The sequence below is a fragment of the Ursus arctos genome, unplaced genomic scaffold (genome assembly GCF_023065955.2).
Source record: "Ursus arctos isolate Adak ecotype North America unplaced genomic scaffold, UrsArc2.0 scaffold_8, whole genome shotgun sequence".
NCBI lineage: Eukaryota > Metazoa > Chordata > Mammalia > Carnivora > Ursidae > Ursus > Ursus arctos.
In genome coordinates, this window is record NW_026623100.1 from 48466021 (window position 1) to 48484829 (window position 18809).

General features: G+C 47.0%; 1 protein-coding gene across 2 annotated transcripts in view; it reads left to right on the forward strand.

Annotated features, from left to right (window-relative positions):
• Nucleotides 1-18609, forward strand: part of SMYD1 (SET and MYND domain containing 1) — a 44475-nt gene extending 25866 nt beyond the window's left edge. For both annotated transcript variants that reach the window (XM_026481124.4, XM_026481134.4), the window contains 4 exons: nt 6115-6207; nt 8266-8429; nt 9467-9635; nt 10879-18609. In XM_026481124.4, the coding sequence (XP_026336909.1) occupies nt 6115-6207; nt 8266-8429; nt 9467-9635; nt 10879-11034 (582 nt within the window). In that variant the 3' untranslated portion in view covers nt 11035-18609. The remainder of the gene's footprint in view (nt 1-6114; nt 6208-8265; nt 8430-9466; nt 9636-10878) is intronic.
• The last annotated feature ends 200 nt before the right edge of the window (nt 18610-18809 follow it).

An 18809-nucleotide genomic window follows, 5' to 3' on the forward strand; every position in this document is an offset into this window, starting at 1 on the left:
TGGTTAAGTAATGCTGAGAATTTCATATATTGAGACCAGATAGGCAAAGAGATTAGTTGCCTGGTTATCACAAAGATATTCCTAGTCCCCTGGAGTGGGTAATGTGGACATCGGGCAATGTGGAGATTGGTTAATATGCTGAACCCCTGAGTAGCCTGTTCGTGGTTGGTGGGGACACCACTGAGCAGCTAAAGGGTTATGGAGGGGGATGTCGGAAGCTCAGGTAAGCTGGGAGAGAGCGCAGCCATGGTGTAAACCAAAGGCTAAAACTGGACTCCTCCTGTTCCATTTTGCCCCATGGAAGGGTGCACAGGTGGCGGGCAGGTGGATCAGCACAGATGTGGGGGTCTTCTCACTGCTGAGGGGCTCAGAACAAAGGGCTCCAGCACTTTTATGGAGCCTGAGGTGGGGAGAGAGAGGGAGAGGGCACAGGGGAAGGGCTATGAGTGGAAAAGTGCTGGGTTCTGAGTTGGAGTGAGAGTGTCTTTAAGTTTACCCCCTCCTCTCCTGTAAGGAGGCCTCAGGAGATCAGGGCCTCAGATAAAGAGACCTAGAAATGAAGGCCCCTGGCTCGGAATGCAACTGTGTAAAGAGCATGAGCAGCGGAGGGTGCTGGGGTCCTCGACTGGACTCCCTTCAGACATGTTGGGAGGACACAGGTAGAACCTTTCTAATTGTCTGCGGTCAGGTCTGAAAAATTAGACCTAGGTTTTTAACCAGGAGCTGGACTCCTCTGGAGACGCCGTTCGAGCCCTTCTCTATAACCCACAGTCCACCGGTGCATTTAAGATACAAATACACAAATATGCTTCTTAATGAACTTAACTTCTGCATCGTATGTGTGGGCAGAAGTTTGTCTCTGATTAGAGCAAAGACTACAAGCAAAACTGACTTCTCAGTACAGATGGCGGGGCCACTCTCGATTAATTCATTACTCGATGCTGTCAGTGCTAATGTTTGGATAACACTATTTCCCCACTTGATTCATTTCTCTTGTTCATCCTCTGGCCATTCTAGACTTTTTTTTTTTTTGCCATTAACTTTTTTGGGAAAGATTTTATTTATGTATGTATGTATGTATGTATGTATTTATTTATTTATTTATTTATTTAAGAGAGCGAGAGAGAGGGAGAGAAAGTGCATACGAGTGGGGGTGGCGATGCTGAGGGAGAGGGAGAAGCCGACTCCCATGCTGAGCAGGGAGCCCAAAGCAGGGCTTGATCCCAGGACCCTAGGATCATGAACTGAGCCAAAGGCAGACGCTTAACCTACTGAGCCACTCAGATGCCCTGCCACTAACTTATTTTTATTCTTAAGATACAATAATTTTTACTCTTTGCCCAAGCACTTCTCCTCTAAGAATTTACCTAGCAGATTTACTTGCATACGTGCACGAAGTTATGTGTATAAAGAGATACATTGCTGCATTGTTGAGAACAACAATTGAGTAAAACCTAAATAACCACCAATAAGGAAGTATTTAAATTAAATTACCTTGTAGCCACTAAAACCAATGAGGTAGATATTTGTGTATAAATATGGAATGAGCTCTATTTCTTAAGAATTAAGGGCCAAACATTGCCATGTGCATTAGTTCGCTAGGGCTGTCATAACACAGTACCCCAAAGTGGGTGGCTGGCAACAGAAATGTACGCTCTCCCAGTTCTGGATCCTGAAATCAAGGTGTCAGAGGGTCGGTTCCCTCTGGGGGTTGTGAGTGGAGGCTCCGTTCAGGCCTCTCTCCTTGGCTCTCAGGCCTATCTCTTTACATTGTCTGCCTTCTGTGTGTGTCTCTTTCTCTTCACCTGGTATTCTTTTTATAAGGACACCAGTCATATTGGATTAAGGGCCCACACTACTCCATTATGACCTCATCTTAACTAATTAAGTCTACAGTGACCTATTTCCAAAAAAGGTTACATTCTCAGGTACTGAGGGTTAGGACTTCAACATATGAATTTTGGGAGATGCAATTCAACCCATAACACTGTGTATGCTACCATTTATAAAAAATAAAAGGGACACGTACACTGACAACACACACACGCACACACACACAGATCCATGCACATATGCCTGTGTAAGCATAGTCAGGCTTGATACAGACAGAAGGAGGAGGAGAAGGCTATAAGCAACAGATCAATGATGCTTAGTGTGGACAAGTCGAGAGTCACCCTTCCCAGGCAGGATACAAAGTAGTTGGGACCTGTGGATTAATATGAGGTTTTTTTTTTTTAAAGATTTTATTTATTTGAGACAGAGAGAGAGCAAGAGCGAGAGTGAGAGACAGAAAGCATGTGTGGGGGGAGGGCCAGAGGAAGAGGGCGAAGCAGACTCCCCACTGAACAGGGCACGTGATGCTGGGCTCGATCCCAGGACTCTGGGATCATGACGTGAGCTGAAGGCAGAAGCTTAACCAACTGAGCCACCCAGGCACCCTTAACATGAGTTTTTTTTGGTAGGAACAACCTTCTTTTCACAGACTCAGAGGTTCTGTATTCTAGGAAATGTATATGGGCATATATGTGCAGGGCACCGGGCACAGTACTGTAGGAGCTACAGGAAAGAATAAGCTCCTGTCCACCCTCACCCTGACGTTCTAGAACCTGTGGGATACTGTGCGTTTTATCTGAAAGCCAGCCAGTCTTCCCTCGTGATGTGGGGCCCTGAGTATTTGTTTCATAACTCTCACCACTACTTAATTTTTTATTAAGAGACCAGACTTTTTTCTCCCTTCCAAAGTTAAATGTATATGGTAACCTGGATAAAAATAAAAACCAAACATTAAAAGAATGAGAAAATAACACCAAAATGTAGAAAATTCCCCTCAGCAGTAGCTTTGGAGCCTCCTTATTTAGGTTGATTAGGTTTTTCTTTTTCTCTCTCCCTAGCCCTTACCCCTGGTTTTCACAATAAGAATGTACTAGTTTTTCAAGGTTGGGGAACCAGCATCCCTCTTTGGCTCCTTTCTTCCTCTTCTAGCTCCTCTCCCTCCAGTGGCTCCTCCCCTTCTGCTGACTCTTCCCCCTCTTCTGATTCTTACCCTTCTTCCTCTAGCCTTCCTCTGGCTTCTCCTCCACTGGCATTTCCCGCTGCTCCAGCTCCTCACTCTTTTCCTCCTGGTTTTCTATTTACTTTGTGTTTCTAGGGAGGGGAGTCTCTCTCTGTAGGGTTCCTTTAATCCTATGTGCAGATCATGCTTTCCTCCTGCCTTTACTCTGAAAAGTGGAGCCAAGTGGAACAGCCCCATTTCCCTTCTCAGAATAGCTTTATCACATGTTGCACATGTAATTAACAACCTTCTAGCCAGGTTGTTTTGAGAATCTTGGCAGTTGCCTCCTTGAAAAAATTTGATTCACTTCCAGTGCTTGAAGTCACACTTTTCCTTACAATATCAAATTCAACAAGACTTTTTATTAACATCTGATCTCTTGGTATTCTCCAACTCTACCCTGCAAGCTATTGATTACTCCAGAAGATTCACTAAGAATTTTGAGTTTTAAAGATGATGGAACTTACAGTAGATTAGAGACCAGTGGTCATAAACTAGATTGATTTTATGAGCCACTGTTTGGGCAACAAGCTACAGAGGATACCAAAAATCTAGATTTGGCAGACGAGTGGTACACCGCTAGACTGCCAGTTACAGAGCTCTGTACAACTGGTGAGACATGGACCCCCTCTTATTTATGTGCTTGATTCAAATGAGTTTAGGAAAGGGACTATGCACTTAAATGACTTGTCTGGAACCAAGACAAGGTCGAGTTAACAGAAGGCTAAGTAATACTCTTTGGACTAGAAGATAGCCAGAAGCCAGAAGTCTCAGCCCATATCAAAGATCAGGACAAAGGTGAGGGGTGAGGTCTGTGAGCAGAAGTCACAGCAGTGGTGGAAGCATCAATGGTTGGAGTTGGGCCATGCAACAAGGTAGACAGGCAGAAGGATTCCAGGCAGGCCAGGTGCAGAAGGAAACGAGGACAGTCAAAAATGTGGGGGTAGACCAGAACTCCATAGAAGCCAAAGTAGGTGAGGTGAGGAGAAGCCCCTTCCTTTAGGAGATCCTGACCCAGAAGCAAGCGGCCCTGGCCAGGGGCCTCTCGTACGGCAAGCTAGACACTGTAGAACTGGCTCAGGACAGCTGGGAGACTAAGGGAAGATCCGATCTCCATCTATTAAGGGAGTTTGTAAGGGAACGAATGCCTATCCTTCTGTTACTTTTTGGTAGTTGAGTGAAGGTGACCTTACAAAACACTGTAAGCAGCAAATCTAAATGGAGCCACTGAACTCAATTCCTTATAGTGAAAAATGTGGAAAACTGGAGAACTGGTTAAATAAATTATTCTGGCTTTATACAGTGGAAAATGCTACAATTATTAAAAGTGGTGACATATTTTTATATTGGTATGGGAAAATATCCATACCCACTGAGTGAAAGAACAGGCTATAGACAGAAATCTGGTCCTCTTCCAGTTAGAAGAAATATTTGGTGCTCTTGGCATATACACACATGCATGTGCACGCCTACAGGAATGCAGTTCGGCCACTACATACTGATAAGGCTGTGATTGACGTGCTTGCTGTTTATGGTCACAGTGTCTGTTCTGATTGGTCAGTGCCTTTCCTATGCCAGTTGTTAAATATTTTAAATATTATTCCTGTATATATGCATTGGAAAATGTTTCTTAAAATGCTGTGTTCATTTTTGGGTGGATTCTAGGGCTTTCTATTTTATTCCATGCTTTTTTCATATGTTTTAATTTTTTAGTTTCCATGTATCAGTTTTATGGTCAAATAAATAACAAAGTTATTTTCATTTTGGAAAAAAGTTTTATCAGATTTACCTAAGCAAAAAAAAAGTTAATTCCAGGAAAGAGTTTCTGGTATGGATGAGCACAGCAAGTAAACTTTTTCTTTGGACAGTAAGAAGTTTGCACTTTTTTTCTTCAAAATTATGATGCCCTCATGGGCTTTTTAATTAAGGTACCCTTTTCCCTGAAATATCAAAGCCTCATTCTTTAAAAATAAGATCACTAGAGGGGTGCCTGGGTGGTTCAGTCAGTTAAGCGTCTGCCTTGGCTCAGGTCAGGTCCTCGGATCGAGTCCTGTATCAGGCTCCCTGCTGAGCAGGGAGTCTGCTTCTCCCTCTCCCCTTTGCCCTGCTCATGCCCTTGCGTGCTCTCTCTGTCTCGCACACAAAAGTAAATAAATAAATAAATCTTAAAAAAAAAAAAGATCACTAGAGGGGCACCTGGGTGGTGCAGTTGGTTAAGTGTCTGACTCTGGTTTTGGCTCAGGTCAGGATCTCAGGGTCATGAGATTGAGCCCTGCATTGGGCTCCATGCTCAGTGCAGAGTCTGCTTAAGACTCACTCTCCCTCACCCTCTGCCCCTCCCCCCTCAAATAAATAAGTCAGTCTTAAAAAAAAAAAGATCATTAGATCGCTCAGGCAAACACTGTAAGCCTAATGAATCCAGATTTCACAGAGACAGCTGACAGACTCTCTCATGATATCACATGGTCAAGACAAAGAAATAGGAACTGATGCTAAGATACTTTGGAAGGATTTGAATGCCCACAGTCACAAATCCCCTCTTTAATAAACTTCAATGGCAAACTGAGTAAGATTTTTTTGGTCAAGCCTTAAGCTTCTGTCCTCAGCCCGGGGCTGGTCAGTATTTAAATCGGTGAGTTGAGCGAAGACTAAAATGCAAGGGCGTACCTGTGGAATATGTGGTTGACGTGAAGTAAAGAGGAACAATGGAAAATATTTCAGGTGACAGAATAAAAATCCAAAATGCCAGAGAAAATACCACAGAGATCAAGGTCAGATTATGCTCTGGGGTCCAAAAACCCAGACATGAGCACAAGGTGGGGAATGACTGGCTGGCAGCAAGACTCTGGGGCTTGGCCAGTGGAAAATGCACCTGAGTCGGAAGCTTGGTGAGGGAGCTGCAAAAGCTGTAGAGATCTGGAGCAGTGTGCATGGGAGCGAAGCATTCAGAAGGAGGAAGGCATCAATCTTGCACGACACTGCATGTCAAAGATGGCGACTTCAGGGATGCAGTGGGGTGCTTTGTGAAGGGGTCTCCAACTCCTCGTCCCTCTCTTTCCCAGCCGTCTCAGGAGGTGGTAAAGGAGATGATACAATTCTCCAAGGATACACTGGAAAAAATTGACAAGGCTCGCTCTGAGGGTCTGTACCATGAGGTAAGAATTCATTTTTGTAGGGATGGGATGGGGAAGAGAACAGAAAGGTTCTCTGGTAAGAGGGGGGAAATGGGGTGGGGTGGAGATGGGGAGGCTACGAAGCAGGTTGTTTTTCTGGAGGATATCCCTTGGTTTGCTCTGTGACTCTTCTTGCCTTTGTGCCTCTTAGAGGTATGTTCTCCGTGACTGTTCAGCCTACTGAAACTGGGTGTGGGGAGAGCACAGGCAGCCTGACGAATGTCCCTGGGGGATCTGTGATACCTCAGGGTGGCATCAGAGGTGGAGGAATGGAGATGGCAGTGGGTCGCTGGCTTTTAGTAGTTGAATGCACATCCTGGCTACAGTTCTCAGTCTCTACTAACTGAGCTCTCAGCCCCGGCTCTGGAAACAGCGAGAGTTGTCACCTGGCTGTACACTAGGACCATTGAAAACTCCTGATGCTCAGACACAACCCAGGACAACTTGACCAAAATCTCTTGGGGTGCAACCCAGACGTCAGGATTTTTAAAACCCTCAAGTGATCGCATCAGGCACCCAAAGTTGAGACACCCCCCGCCCCCCGCCAAACACTGCCCCACGGAGCATTCACATCAGATTCACCTGGGCAGCTTGTTGGCAACGCGCAGTCCTGCGTCTCACCCCCTCAGTGATTCGGCCAGTCTGCAGCAGACCGTGAATCAGTAGTTTGTTTCCCAGCTCTTTAAACATCGCAGGCGTGTGGCTGGGTTTGGGAGCCACTAAGGAATGGCACCGCGAGAGGTTAATTTGTGTTCGTTTCTATCTGCTTTTCCTTTATCTTCATCCTCCTCATTTACTCGTTCATTGCACATTTTTGAGCCCTTAGTGGGGTGACCGACGCAAGACCTGCTCCTTGCCTCCCAGGAGTTCTGTCAGGCAGGGAGACGGTCGCATCGATAGGGTATTATTGTACAATACGGAAAACCCACGTCAGACACATGACGCAGGAGCTGGAGCAACCAGTAGGGCTCTGCTGGTTCCATTTCTCTGATTTCTCCTCTTCCGTGTGAACTGAACAGGGTCAGGTGTAGGGCTGGACACTGGCCCCATGGGTTTAAGAGGATTGTCTTCCGGATGGATGGATTGCCAGCCCACATTTTGTCACACCCCGACCCAGTTGCCTCATGGGACTGGGAGAGTCTCAAAGTCAAATTAGCTTCCACTCATTTGAAACAGAAGGAATTGTGTGGCATTTCTCCCATGACAGTGGCAAGGGAAGAAGAGGAGAACCATGAGAAACTAAAATCTAGAGACCATCTGACTTTGTAGGGGCAACCGAAGCTTGTGTGGACACGTAAATCAGTCAGGAAAGTCTGACTCCAGGCTGACTGGGGTCAGGCCCGTCTTATTCCTCACCAGAACCAATGCGACATCCTCCCAGTGGTTCTCCCAGCCTCCTGGGACCCACCTCTCTACCGGCTCATCTAGAACATTTCCATGGGGGAATGATTGTCCAACCGCACTGTGCATAAGGACCACCCAGGTACAGATGCCAGGCTCCCTCCCCCACATACTTGCTTGCACTTGGTCTGGGGTACGGCCCAGACGCCGCTGTTTTTAAAAAGGTCTCCAGGTAATTCTAGAGCGCAACTAGGGTGGAGAATCACAGGAATGGTGCTTAAGATAAAGCACAACTGCTTAGTTGGAATTCTTGCTCCATGTTTTACTACCTGTGTGACTTTGGCAAAGTACTTACCTTCTCTGTGCTTCAGTTTCCTTATCTGGCAAAATGGGAATGTTAGTAGTACCTATGTCACTGCATTGTGAGAATCAATCAATAAGTCTCTCCCTTTCGTAACTCTCTGCTACTTGCTGATTATGAGAACGCCTCACTTTGCCACGTCAGCCCATCTCCCACCGTTACCCTCTTCATCCCTACACTGTAGCCAAATAGGACCGTTTAACTATTCAGATCACAAACCGGTGCTTTTCCACCCCTGTCAGCAATGTCCTCAACCTTAAAAGAATGAGCGTCAGTGTCATGGTGATGGTCCCCTGTGTGAGTGAGGCGGTAATGGACAGAGCCTGTGTCTCCTCCAGGTTGTGAAATTGTGCCGGGAGTGCCTGCAGAAGCAGGAGCCAGTGTTTGCCGACACCAACCTCTACACGCTGCGGATGCTGAGCACCGTGTCCGAGGTCCTCTCCTACCTCCAGGCCTTTGAGGAGGCCTCATACTACGCCAGGAGGATGGTGGACGGCTATATGTAGGTAGCCGTGCTGGGTCTCAGAAAGTGTCCTGCAGTGTGTCTGTTCCAGGGCTGCCAAACAGACAGCACACACGCTGCGTCCTCTCCCTCCTGTAACCCACAGCAGGCATCGGTAGTGGATGCTGGTCCGCCTTATCTTTACGACTGAGCCTTTCTACTGCGGTGCTCTGAGTAGTAATGAACAAATCATCAGGGCTGGTACCTGCGATGAAACCTATCTGTCATCCCTGGTCTTTCCCAAACCCTCCATCTCATCTATCACTTGGGCAGCATCTTCTGCTTTTGGTTTTCTTCAGGCTAAGTCCCTCTGGATTTTAAGTGCTTCAGAAAGTTTGTCCCCCTAGCAGTCAGCACAGGCAACCTTTTATTTAAAAATAAATAAATAAATGAATCAATGAATGAATGAATAAAAGAGGTATTAGCCATCCTTGCTTACAGATTATAAAATGCAAAGCCCTTGCCTTCCCTCTGCCAATGTCTTCTTTTGCCTTCCATGTCCACGCTGGCATGTGACTTTGTATCTTTGGCCAAATGAGTAAGTTGGCACAAGCAGGTTCCCTTTTTTGAGCAAATATTACTCATAAACAAAAGCCAGGAAAATGATACAATATGCTAAAAGGAAGCTCTCTTAGGAGGGTGCCAAGGAGGTGAGAATACAGTTCTGTCCCAAGAAGGATATTCAAGTTCTTTTTATTTCCCTGAACTTCTACTTTCCAGGAAGAGGGCTGGGGTGTCCCCGAGAGCTCCCCGCTTCCTGTACTCTGGTGCAGAGTCCTGACTCTTTTGCCCAGGAGGACTTGGCTTCATGGCCCCGGGCAGAGTCTCAGCTCCCACAGCCTCACCATGTGGGGTGTTTGGTAGCTCCTCCCCTTCTCTGTGGCTCAGTCCTGCCCCATGGGCTGCGGATGCCTCACAGCACTTGTGGGAGAGCAGATGGACCACGTCAATGAGGGTACTTGGTAAGTGGTCAGATGCTGTGCAGATGTAAGGAAGGTTGGGATTATCTGTGACAATTATGTGCTGTGTCCGCACAGGAAGCTCTACCATCCCAACAATGCCCAACTGGGCATGGCCGTGATGCGGGCAGGGCTGACCAACTGGCATGCTGGTAACATTGAGGTGGGGCACGGGATGATCTGCAAAGCCTACGCCATCCTCCTGGTGACGCACGGACCCTCCCACCCGATCACCAAGGACTTAGAGGCAAGTAGCATCTCAGGGCTCACCTCTTCTGGTCTGAGCTCTCTCTACAGATGGGAACTGGGTTCTGGACTCTGCTTTTGGAAAGTCCATAGACTGCCCACTGGACCAGAAGGGGATTCAGAAATGCTTTAGTCCGCTCCCCTTGTTTTATAGCTGAGCACACTGACGCCCCGGGAAGGGGCCTAGCCTGTCCACAGTCACATAACGAGTGGATGGCAAAGGTGAGGTTTGAAGCCCGAGATGCTCCAGGCGTGAACAGAGAAGGCCTACCCAGCAGTGTGCGTGCAGCCACGTACGTTGGAAGACATGCTGCGTAGAGTGGAGCTGGGAACACAGGCCCAGGGAGCACGCTGCTGGGATTGAAGTCCAGCTGTGTGAGCGCAAACGTGGCATGTGTGGGCCTCAGTCTCCTCATCAGTAAAATGGAGTAAAGGGATAGGGTTGTGATAAGGGCTCCGTGAGTTAATGTGTGAAAAGCACTCAGAACAGTGCCTAGCAAATGGCATGCTCTTAATAATTGCTAGTTTCCTTTGTGCTTTGAAGGGCTGGTTTATTTGAGGGTGACAGGGTTCAAAGGACTGTCCTCAGGCAGTATGGTACAGGGAAAGGGACAGACTTTGGTGTCATAAAATGTCTGAGAAGACTAACTTTATGCCTAGTATATTAAGCTTGACAAAGGCAGAGCCTTTGTTCTCTTATTCACTGCTCTGTCCTCAGCCTAAGAAATATTTCTTGAATAGAAATACGGGAGCGTGGGGGCTTTTCTGTATGTCACATACTATAAACTTCCTGGTCCATTGTGAAGTATGAAGGAATCTCACCAACTTCATGTGTGAGGAAACTGAGCCCTGAAGGGATTGTCACTTGCCTAACGTCCCACAATGTTCGTTGGGACCTATGTGCAGGATCTAGGGTTCAAATCTAGGTCCCCATTTGTCAGTTACTGCAAACGAACATTCTCTGCTGAGAACAATCCCTCGAGCTACTCTCTCAGGGGTCTGACTCCCTCTCCCCAACAAACCGAGCCCACTCCCAGGACATTAGGCCCCTAGAGGATGAGTGTGTGTGTGTGTGTGTATGAGTGTGTGTGTCTGTGTGTCCTGTGAGTGGATACAGCTGAATCTCAGTGACTGGGAGCCATTTACTCTGTTGTCTGCCCTTTGCAAGAGGACCAGGGTAGGTCAGAAGCCAATATATTCCGGCGACCTGTCATCACTGCTTATGGTGTATCTGTGTCCCACAGGCCATGCGGGTGCAGACGGAGATGGAGCTGCGCATGTTCCGCCAGAACGAGTTCATGTACCACAAGATGCGCGAGGCTGCCCTGAGCAACCAGCCCATGCAGGTCATGGCCGAGCCCAGCAATGAGCCAGCCCCGGCTCTGTTCCATAAGAAGTAATGAGGACCTGTGGGGGGGCGGGGGCGCACCGTGGCTGGGGAAGCGGGGAGACATTCTGGAGGTAGTGGGTTTCTCAGAAGACCCTGGATGAGGAAGAGGGGATGATGTGCACTCTTGTTGCTGTGGGAATGTACTGTTCTGTGTTCCTCAGTTCATTTTGGTTCATTTAAACTCAGTTCAATTCAATTGAACTCTATCCCAGCCCAGCCTAGCCCAACTTGTCCTACGAATCTTTACTGGGTGGACGGCCTTAGGGGTAAAGAAGCTTCAAATGTAGCTGGGGAGGCAAAATGCAAACCATTAAAGCCCAGTATAATAAATGCAATGGTAAAGTATATGGGAGGTGCAGTGGAGGGCATGTGTCTGGTATGTGGGTGTGGGGGTGTGTGTGCATTGGGGAGGGTGTCATGGAGGAGATGACATTTGAGCTGAGTGTGGCAGGTGCCTGGAGTCTCAGGGGGCTGCTCAGCTATCTGTGCGTGTCTCTGGCACTGCTGGTCTTACTCCTGGTCTGAATACTCATGACGAGGATGGGTGATGTCCAGTTAGCGTGGAATTACGAAGAAGGGGCTGTGTTTGGGCCATTTAGGTTCTACTCAGAGAACCAAAACCTCTTAGTAAATATGAGAATGAGGTGAATATGCAGAAAGAGGTGGAGCTTTGCCCTAGCCATTTGAGGCCTCAGTTTAAGGTCGGGATTCTAAGTATTGTTCGGAAAGTATTTCTAAAACACCTAGAAATCTGCTTCCCCCACCCTCACTGCCAAGCCTTGATTCCCCGAGATGTGGGTGCCACTTAGCACAATATCTAAGATTTTCCTGGCTGTTGGCCAACCAGATTGAAGTCTTAGCAGGATGAAGCTGAGGGAGAAACTTGGAAACACACACACCTGATGGTCTTGGGTTTAGCAGAATTGGGTTTTGGGAGTTTTATTTGGTTACATGTGCCTGAATGGTCTTTACCAGCTCAGACATCATCATAGGCCTCCAGGAAATTTCTGTTCTTAGTAGGGAATAATTATGATTTCCCTTGCTTAATTTCTTTCACTGCCTATGCCCTGGGACCTCTGCTCTTCTCATCAGGAGGAATGTCTAATCCGGACTCCATAAGCCTAGGTTAATATCTCCTTGGGGACGTGTTCAACTTGCCACCATGTCCTGGGAGGTTTTCACCCAAGAGTGAGGTTCTTGGAATCAGCCAATCTAGTTGTCCTGTTATCTTCTGGAGTTCTAAAATTCTCACCAATATTTTAGGGGAATCCTGGAGTAAAGCTCTCCATTTGGGGGTGTCACCAAGTCTTCCATACCATCTGGGCCACCCTTGACTCCAGAGCTCTAGCTACCATCTTCAAGTGATCCCCCCAAACCCCATATTTATCATCTCTGCCTAAAGTGTTAGCTCCTCCATCCCCCCCTTCATCCTCAGAACCACCTGCTGCCTCCCTCTTAACCTCTCCAGTGGCTCTGCAAACATGTCAAAAACTGGCCCAAAGTTGGTCAGTGTGCTACCTCTTTGCAGATACTCATACCTGGCATTCAGCTCTTCAAGGATACCACCTTCTCTAGAAGCTGTCATAGGGAGACTGACAGTCTTCCATGCCTTCATACTAACAGGCCTAGAGATGGCACCAGCATTCTCCTAGAAACCCAGTGCACATTTAAATGATCACTCTCCTGCCCTCCTGTAAAACCTTCCTCCAAGCCTCTTCCTTTCTTTGTCACTGTCCTCTGCCATTCTGCTGGTTATTCTCCCATATTCATGGTCTTATTTTCCATCCCCTCTGCTTCAAATTTGGTGCCTTCAATGTCCACTTACAAAAGTCATCTAATCCTCTTGCTTCACAGATTCTTAATTTACTCAATGACAGATGTCTTTCCAGTTTCTCCATTAATACTCTCTCCTGGTTATAATTTCTCCATTTTTGATGTCTAACTTTCTGGTCATTGCTTCCTACCTTTTCACCTCTCTGTCTTTTTTTCTCCACCCCAGATTACTAGATGATATCATATATACTGTAGTGTTTCACCCTCCTCCTGTGTTTACTTCCTTCCAGATAAGCCAGTTCATCAGCCCTCCTTCCTTTCTGTCCATTCTCTCTTCCTGCCCTGCAGAGTCCCAACCCTAGATTCATTCAGCTGCTTTGTTTTCCCTCTGTTGCTCCTGGAGATGCCAGGGAGAACAGTACCTCTCTGAACACAGGCACTTCTACAGACTCCTTGCCAACCTCAGCTGGCCTTTGGGTGCAGCCCGGAAGTGTTTCATGTGCCCCTCGTTGGCTCTCTCTCCCTTTTGCCCAGTAGCTATTTTAGGCTTCACTCCTGTCCTCTAGTGTTCTGCTTTCAGCAGAAGCTCATCTCCTGCTTCATAGAGAAACAGAGGTCAGAAGATGGGACGCCCTCAATCCTCTTCCCACATTCATGCACATCTTGTCTGTGCTTGACCCTCTTTCCCTCCTTCTCACACCAGTGGAAAGGGAGCCCCTCTCTTCCCACAAAGCTAACTCTCCACCTGTGCTCTGGACCCCTTTCCCTCTGATATCCTCGGGCCTTGCTCCACCTGTAATGCCCTCTCCACCCTGGATCCTTGACATTCCTCCATCCACTGCCTTCCTCCTCCATCCACTGCCTTCTTCATCAACAAACATGCTGAGGATTCTTTGATCATAATCTTCAGAGCTGAGTATTTTTTTTTAAAGGACTTGTCTCTCATAGTTATTATCTGCCTTTCTTCACTTTCCATTTCTTCCTGAACCCACTGCAGGCTGGCTTCCTGAGCTCCGCTAACATGGCTCATACAAGGTCAACTCTGGCGGGTGGCTTTTAGTCCATATGTTATTTGGCTTCTCTGCATCAGTTGACACTCCCAGCCCTTGATTTCTGGATATCACTTCCTTGTGATGATCCTCTGATGTGATTTCTCCATCTTCTTCCCTAACCCCGTTTCTCTACCTGTCCCTGATATGTCGGTGTTTCCTGGGGTTGGGTTTGTTCCTTCTGGTCATTCTTGGCTCATTCTCATCTCACTCTGCACACACTCCCTGCATGAGCCCAGCCAGGCTCTTGGTTTAATCACCACCTTGAGGCTGATATTCTTAACTCTATATTCCCAGCCTTGCTCTTGAGCTCCAGCCCCACATGCTCTCTCGAATGTTCTCCAGGCACACCACACTCAATACATCCAAAATGAAACTCTTTTTCTTTCCCTTGTCCCCTCCCCCACATCTGTCCCTCAGCAGACTGCCCAAGAACACCTGACTTCTGCTCTAGTCACTCACCTCCATTGCATCCTAGACACCAGTCAAACCCACTCACTCACGGGTCCCTGAGTGACTCATGTTCTCCTAGGGACTCTCTTTGAATTTTTTTTTTTTTTAAGATTTTATTTATTTATGTGACAGCCAGCGAGAGAGGGAACACAACAGGGGAGTGGGAGAGGAAGAAGCAGGCTCTCAGCGGAGGAGCCTGATGTGGGGCTCGATCCCTGAACGCCAGGATCACGCCCTGAGCCGAAGGCAGACGCTTAACGACTGTGCCACCCAGGCGCTCCCTCTCTTTGAATTCTGAAATGTTCTATCTAAAGTATCTGAAACCTGTCAACTCCTATTCATCTTTCAATATCCAGTTGGGAAATCATCCTTTCTCTGAAGTTTCCCGAATGCCTTAGGTTCTCCTGGCTGCCTGTCTGAGTCTCTCATATCACCTTCAGACCCCACACCAGAACAATCTCCTCATGGCGTTATAATTGCCTTTTTACATGTCTGCCTCCTCCATCGGATTGTGAGCAGGAGTCGTGTCCCTTTATTTATCTTTTTAGCCCCAGAACCTAGCCTAGGTCTTGGAACACAGTAGGTGCTCAGTTAATGTGTGTTGAATGAATGGATAAGTGAATGAATTTGCTTATTTCAGAGCAGAAGAGACATAAAACTGCATATTTTGAGTTTTTATGATACAGCAGTCAACAAAGGCCTTTAAATCATCTGTATTTCCAAGCAAGTATGTGTGGCTTCTTTCTTTCTGACAGTCTGTTTAGAGTAGCGCCAACAGAACTTTCTGTGATGATGAAAATATATTGTGTCTCTGTTGTTGAATATAGTATCCACTAGCAACATGGAACTATTCAAGCTCTTGAAATGTGTCTAGTATGAGTGAGGAACTGAATTTTAAATTGATTTAATTTCAGTTTAAATAACCAATGTGGCTCCTGGCTGCTGTATTAGACAATGCAGTTTTAGAGAATAGTATACTCTTTAAGACTGGGGACACTGAGACCAGTGAAGTTCCTATCTCAGCTCTCCTAAGGTCAGCTATATAACCTGGGACTGGTGAATTCACCCAGGCCCGTTTCTTCATTTCTACCTACCACACAGATGTGCTGTGAGAATTAAGCTTTTAAAATGTGAAAACCCAGGGGCGCCTGGGTGGCTCAGTCGTTAAGCATCTGCCTTCGGCTTAGGGCGTGATCCCGGAGTCCTGGGATCGAGCCCCACATTGGATTCCTCCACTGGGAGCCTGCTTCTTCCTCTCCCACTCCCCCCACTTGTGTTCCCTCTCTCGCTGGCTGTCTCTCTCTCTGTCAAATAAATAAATAAAATCTTAAAAAAAAAAAAAATGAAAGCCCAGGCGCCTGGGTGGCTCAGTTGGTTGGACGACTGCCTTCAGCTCAGGTTGTGATCCCAGGGTCCTGGGCTCCCTGCTCTGCAGGGGGAGCCTGCTTCTCCATCTCCCTCTGCCAGCCCCTCCCTCTCTCTGTCAAATAAATAAAATCTTAAAAATAAATAAATAAAATGTGAAAGCCCATTGAACGGTGTCTGGCCCATCCTAAGCGCTCCATGGGCACTCCAGCCTTGCTTCTGTCAAGGATCCCTTCCCCTACAGAGAAAGTGAAGGTGAAGGGTAAACAGGAGCAGCAGGGGGTGGCCAGCTCTTGCGAGCTGACTGTGCACTTCTCTTCCAAACTCTGCAGTCGGCAACATCACATTAATAGCTTGACATTGGCCAGGGTGAGAATATTTATACCAGGGCAATCGGCTCAACTTGAGAAGAACACCTTAATTTGTGGTGTTGGCAATTTATAAAAATGGGGTTTGCTACATGAAAGTAACAGAATGAATAGTTAAAAACAGCATTAAAGAAATCTTTACTTGGACTGGAGTGAAATCTGCATTCTGCAGCCTGTACCCCTCTGGGCCATGCCTAACAAATCTAAGACCTCTGGTTACTCTCCTTCAGATTAAGCCACTCACTCACGGCACCACCAATGAGTGTATTGACAGACCATGTATTTAGGGCCAGATATAGCCACGGCTTGGGCCACTCGTTCAGGGTTTGCTTCTTTAAAGGATGCAGGAGGGAATCAGTAGGTTGGGGCACACAGCAGAGAGAATGGCCATTACGACAGTCAGAGGTGCAAGCTCTTGGTCCGAGGTGTGCACAGTTGCACGGGATAAACAGTACTTCTGGAAACTCCCTTGCCTACTCCTGGCCCTGCATTACATACACATCACCCAATCTCAGGTTGACCAGGAGCACCTCATCAGTCTCAGAGAAGCACAGCACACCGCATGTGTTCGGTAACTCTGGCCAGCGCATGTGTTCGGTAACTCTGGCGTGAACTCGTCCCCCACCCCTCTCTGCCAGCTCTCAGAAGGCTGATCTCTGCTTTCTTGTTCAGCCAATGGAAGGCCCCAGTTGGGAAGGCAGAAGGATCGAGAGGTGGAGTGTTATTCCCCATAGCAACCCCTCTTTCCTTTCCTGATCCCTCTCTGCCTGTCCAGGATTCAGCTCCTGTTGCGTGGCTCTCTGATGGCTCCAGGGCTCAGTGAGCTCAAGACAGAGACTGTGTATCCTTTCTCTGCCTCATCTTTTGCCAAGTCTCCATTTATACCATGCCTCCTGGCCAGGCAAATATCATTGAATGCTTTGAGAGTCAGCTGAAATGTTTGGAGCTTGTACCCCCCAGGATCACAGCATGGATCCTGCTGTCGCCATTATGGATTATGGGTTGATCTCCACTCCCCTAGATAGCAAGTCTCCTGGGGATCATAGAGCTTAGTACTATGCTCCGATTTGACTGAAAGAGGCCAGGTTGTGTGGAGAAGATACATTTAATTTTATATCTCCATGTTTACCCCATGTTTACTCCATGAAATCCCAGAATATCATGGGGTGGTCAATGTGCCTCGAGTATATATAGGAAAAGTACTTTGAAGATCGAATATAGATTAAGTTCAACACCCTACCCCCCAAATCGCTTTCTTTACCCTAATGGGAATCAGTTTTGAAAAAAGAAGATAACTGGAAAAGTCTACGTTTGCATGAATATAGATGCCCAAACTGGCTCTTTACAAGTCAATCAGCACTCATGGGTTGTACAGAGTGTGCTCCGTTGTTGGAATGCCCACAGGACAAGTGGAGAGGAGGGGACAGGGTCAGGAGGGGAGAGGGGTCAAGTCGAAAATAGCTGATACCATCAACAGCTGTTTATTCAATTTATTTAAAGTTGACTTCAGACCCAGAGTTTCCTGGGCAACTGTACAAAATCCAAATTCAGCATAAAATTAACTTTCTTTTTGGGCATAAACACATAACCCCTTCAAAAGCAAGACTTGTTCCCGGGGAAAATCTCAGTTAGGAGGCGGCTTTGGGAATTTTGTCAGATCCCGAGAGGCTTGGTTGAAGAGACCTTGTTTCTACTACATTCCTCCTCCTGTGCAGCTCATCAGCTGCATGGTCCTAGAAAACCTCTTTCCTCTCTGTGCCTCTTCATCTGCACACGGATGCTTCCCTGGGCACAAGAGAGCTGCTGCTAATGGTCTGGGGGTCAGACCCCACTGCAGTTCTCTCAGGAATCCAAGGGGCAGTAATGACATGCCTTGTTTGGATGGCACATGCATCATTTTTTTTAAAGATTTTATTCATTTATTTATTTGACAGAGAGGGAGAGAGAGCACAAGCAGGGGGAGTGTCAGACATAGGGAGAGGGAGAAGCAGATTCCCCACTGAGCAGGGAGCCTGACCCGGGACTTGATCTCAGGACCCTGGGATCATGACCTGAGCCTAAGGCAGACACTTAACTGACTGAGCCACCCTGGCACCCCCATGTGCATCAATTCATCTGTCCCTTACCAAAGCCACAAGAAGAGGTATTGTGTTGCCCAGTTTCCAGATGAGAAAACTATGGTCCAAAATCAGGGATAGCTAATTAGAACCATGTCTTCAAGCCCAGTGTTTTTGTTTTTGTTTTGTTTTGTTTTGTTTTGTTTTGTTTTGTTTTAGAGGGAGAGAGAGAGCACACACATGCGGGAGCGGTGGGTGGGGAGAGGCAAAGGAAGAGGGAGAGAGAGAATCTGAAGCAGACTCTACGCTGAGCATGGAGCCTGGACAGGGGAGGGAGGTTGGGGCTTGATCTCTCCACCCTGACATCACAACCTGAGCCAAAACCAAGAGTCAGACGCTCAACCAACAGAGCGACTCAGGCCCCTCAAGCCCAATATTTTCACTCTAAATCATCTACTTCTAAAGAAATTCATGGCTCATTTAAAAAAATAGTTCCACACAAGTAGTTCCTTGCAGAAAATTCAATATAAATAATGCAAAAAGTTCTCTTGACCTCCCGCACCAGATGGGGATGGCTACCATCCGGCATCCCAACAATCCATGGTCATAAACATGCATGTGTATCTATATAAATAATTTTGTTTCATATTTTAATGAAATTCACATATTTTATAGGCGATACTGTTCAGAAACTTGCTTTCTTAAAAAAAGCTTTGTCTG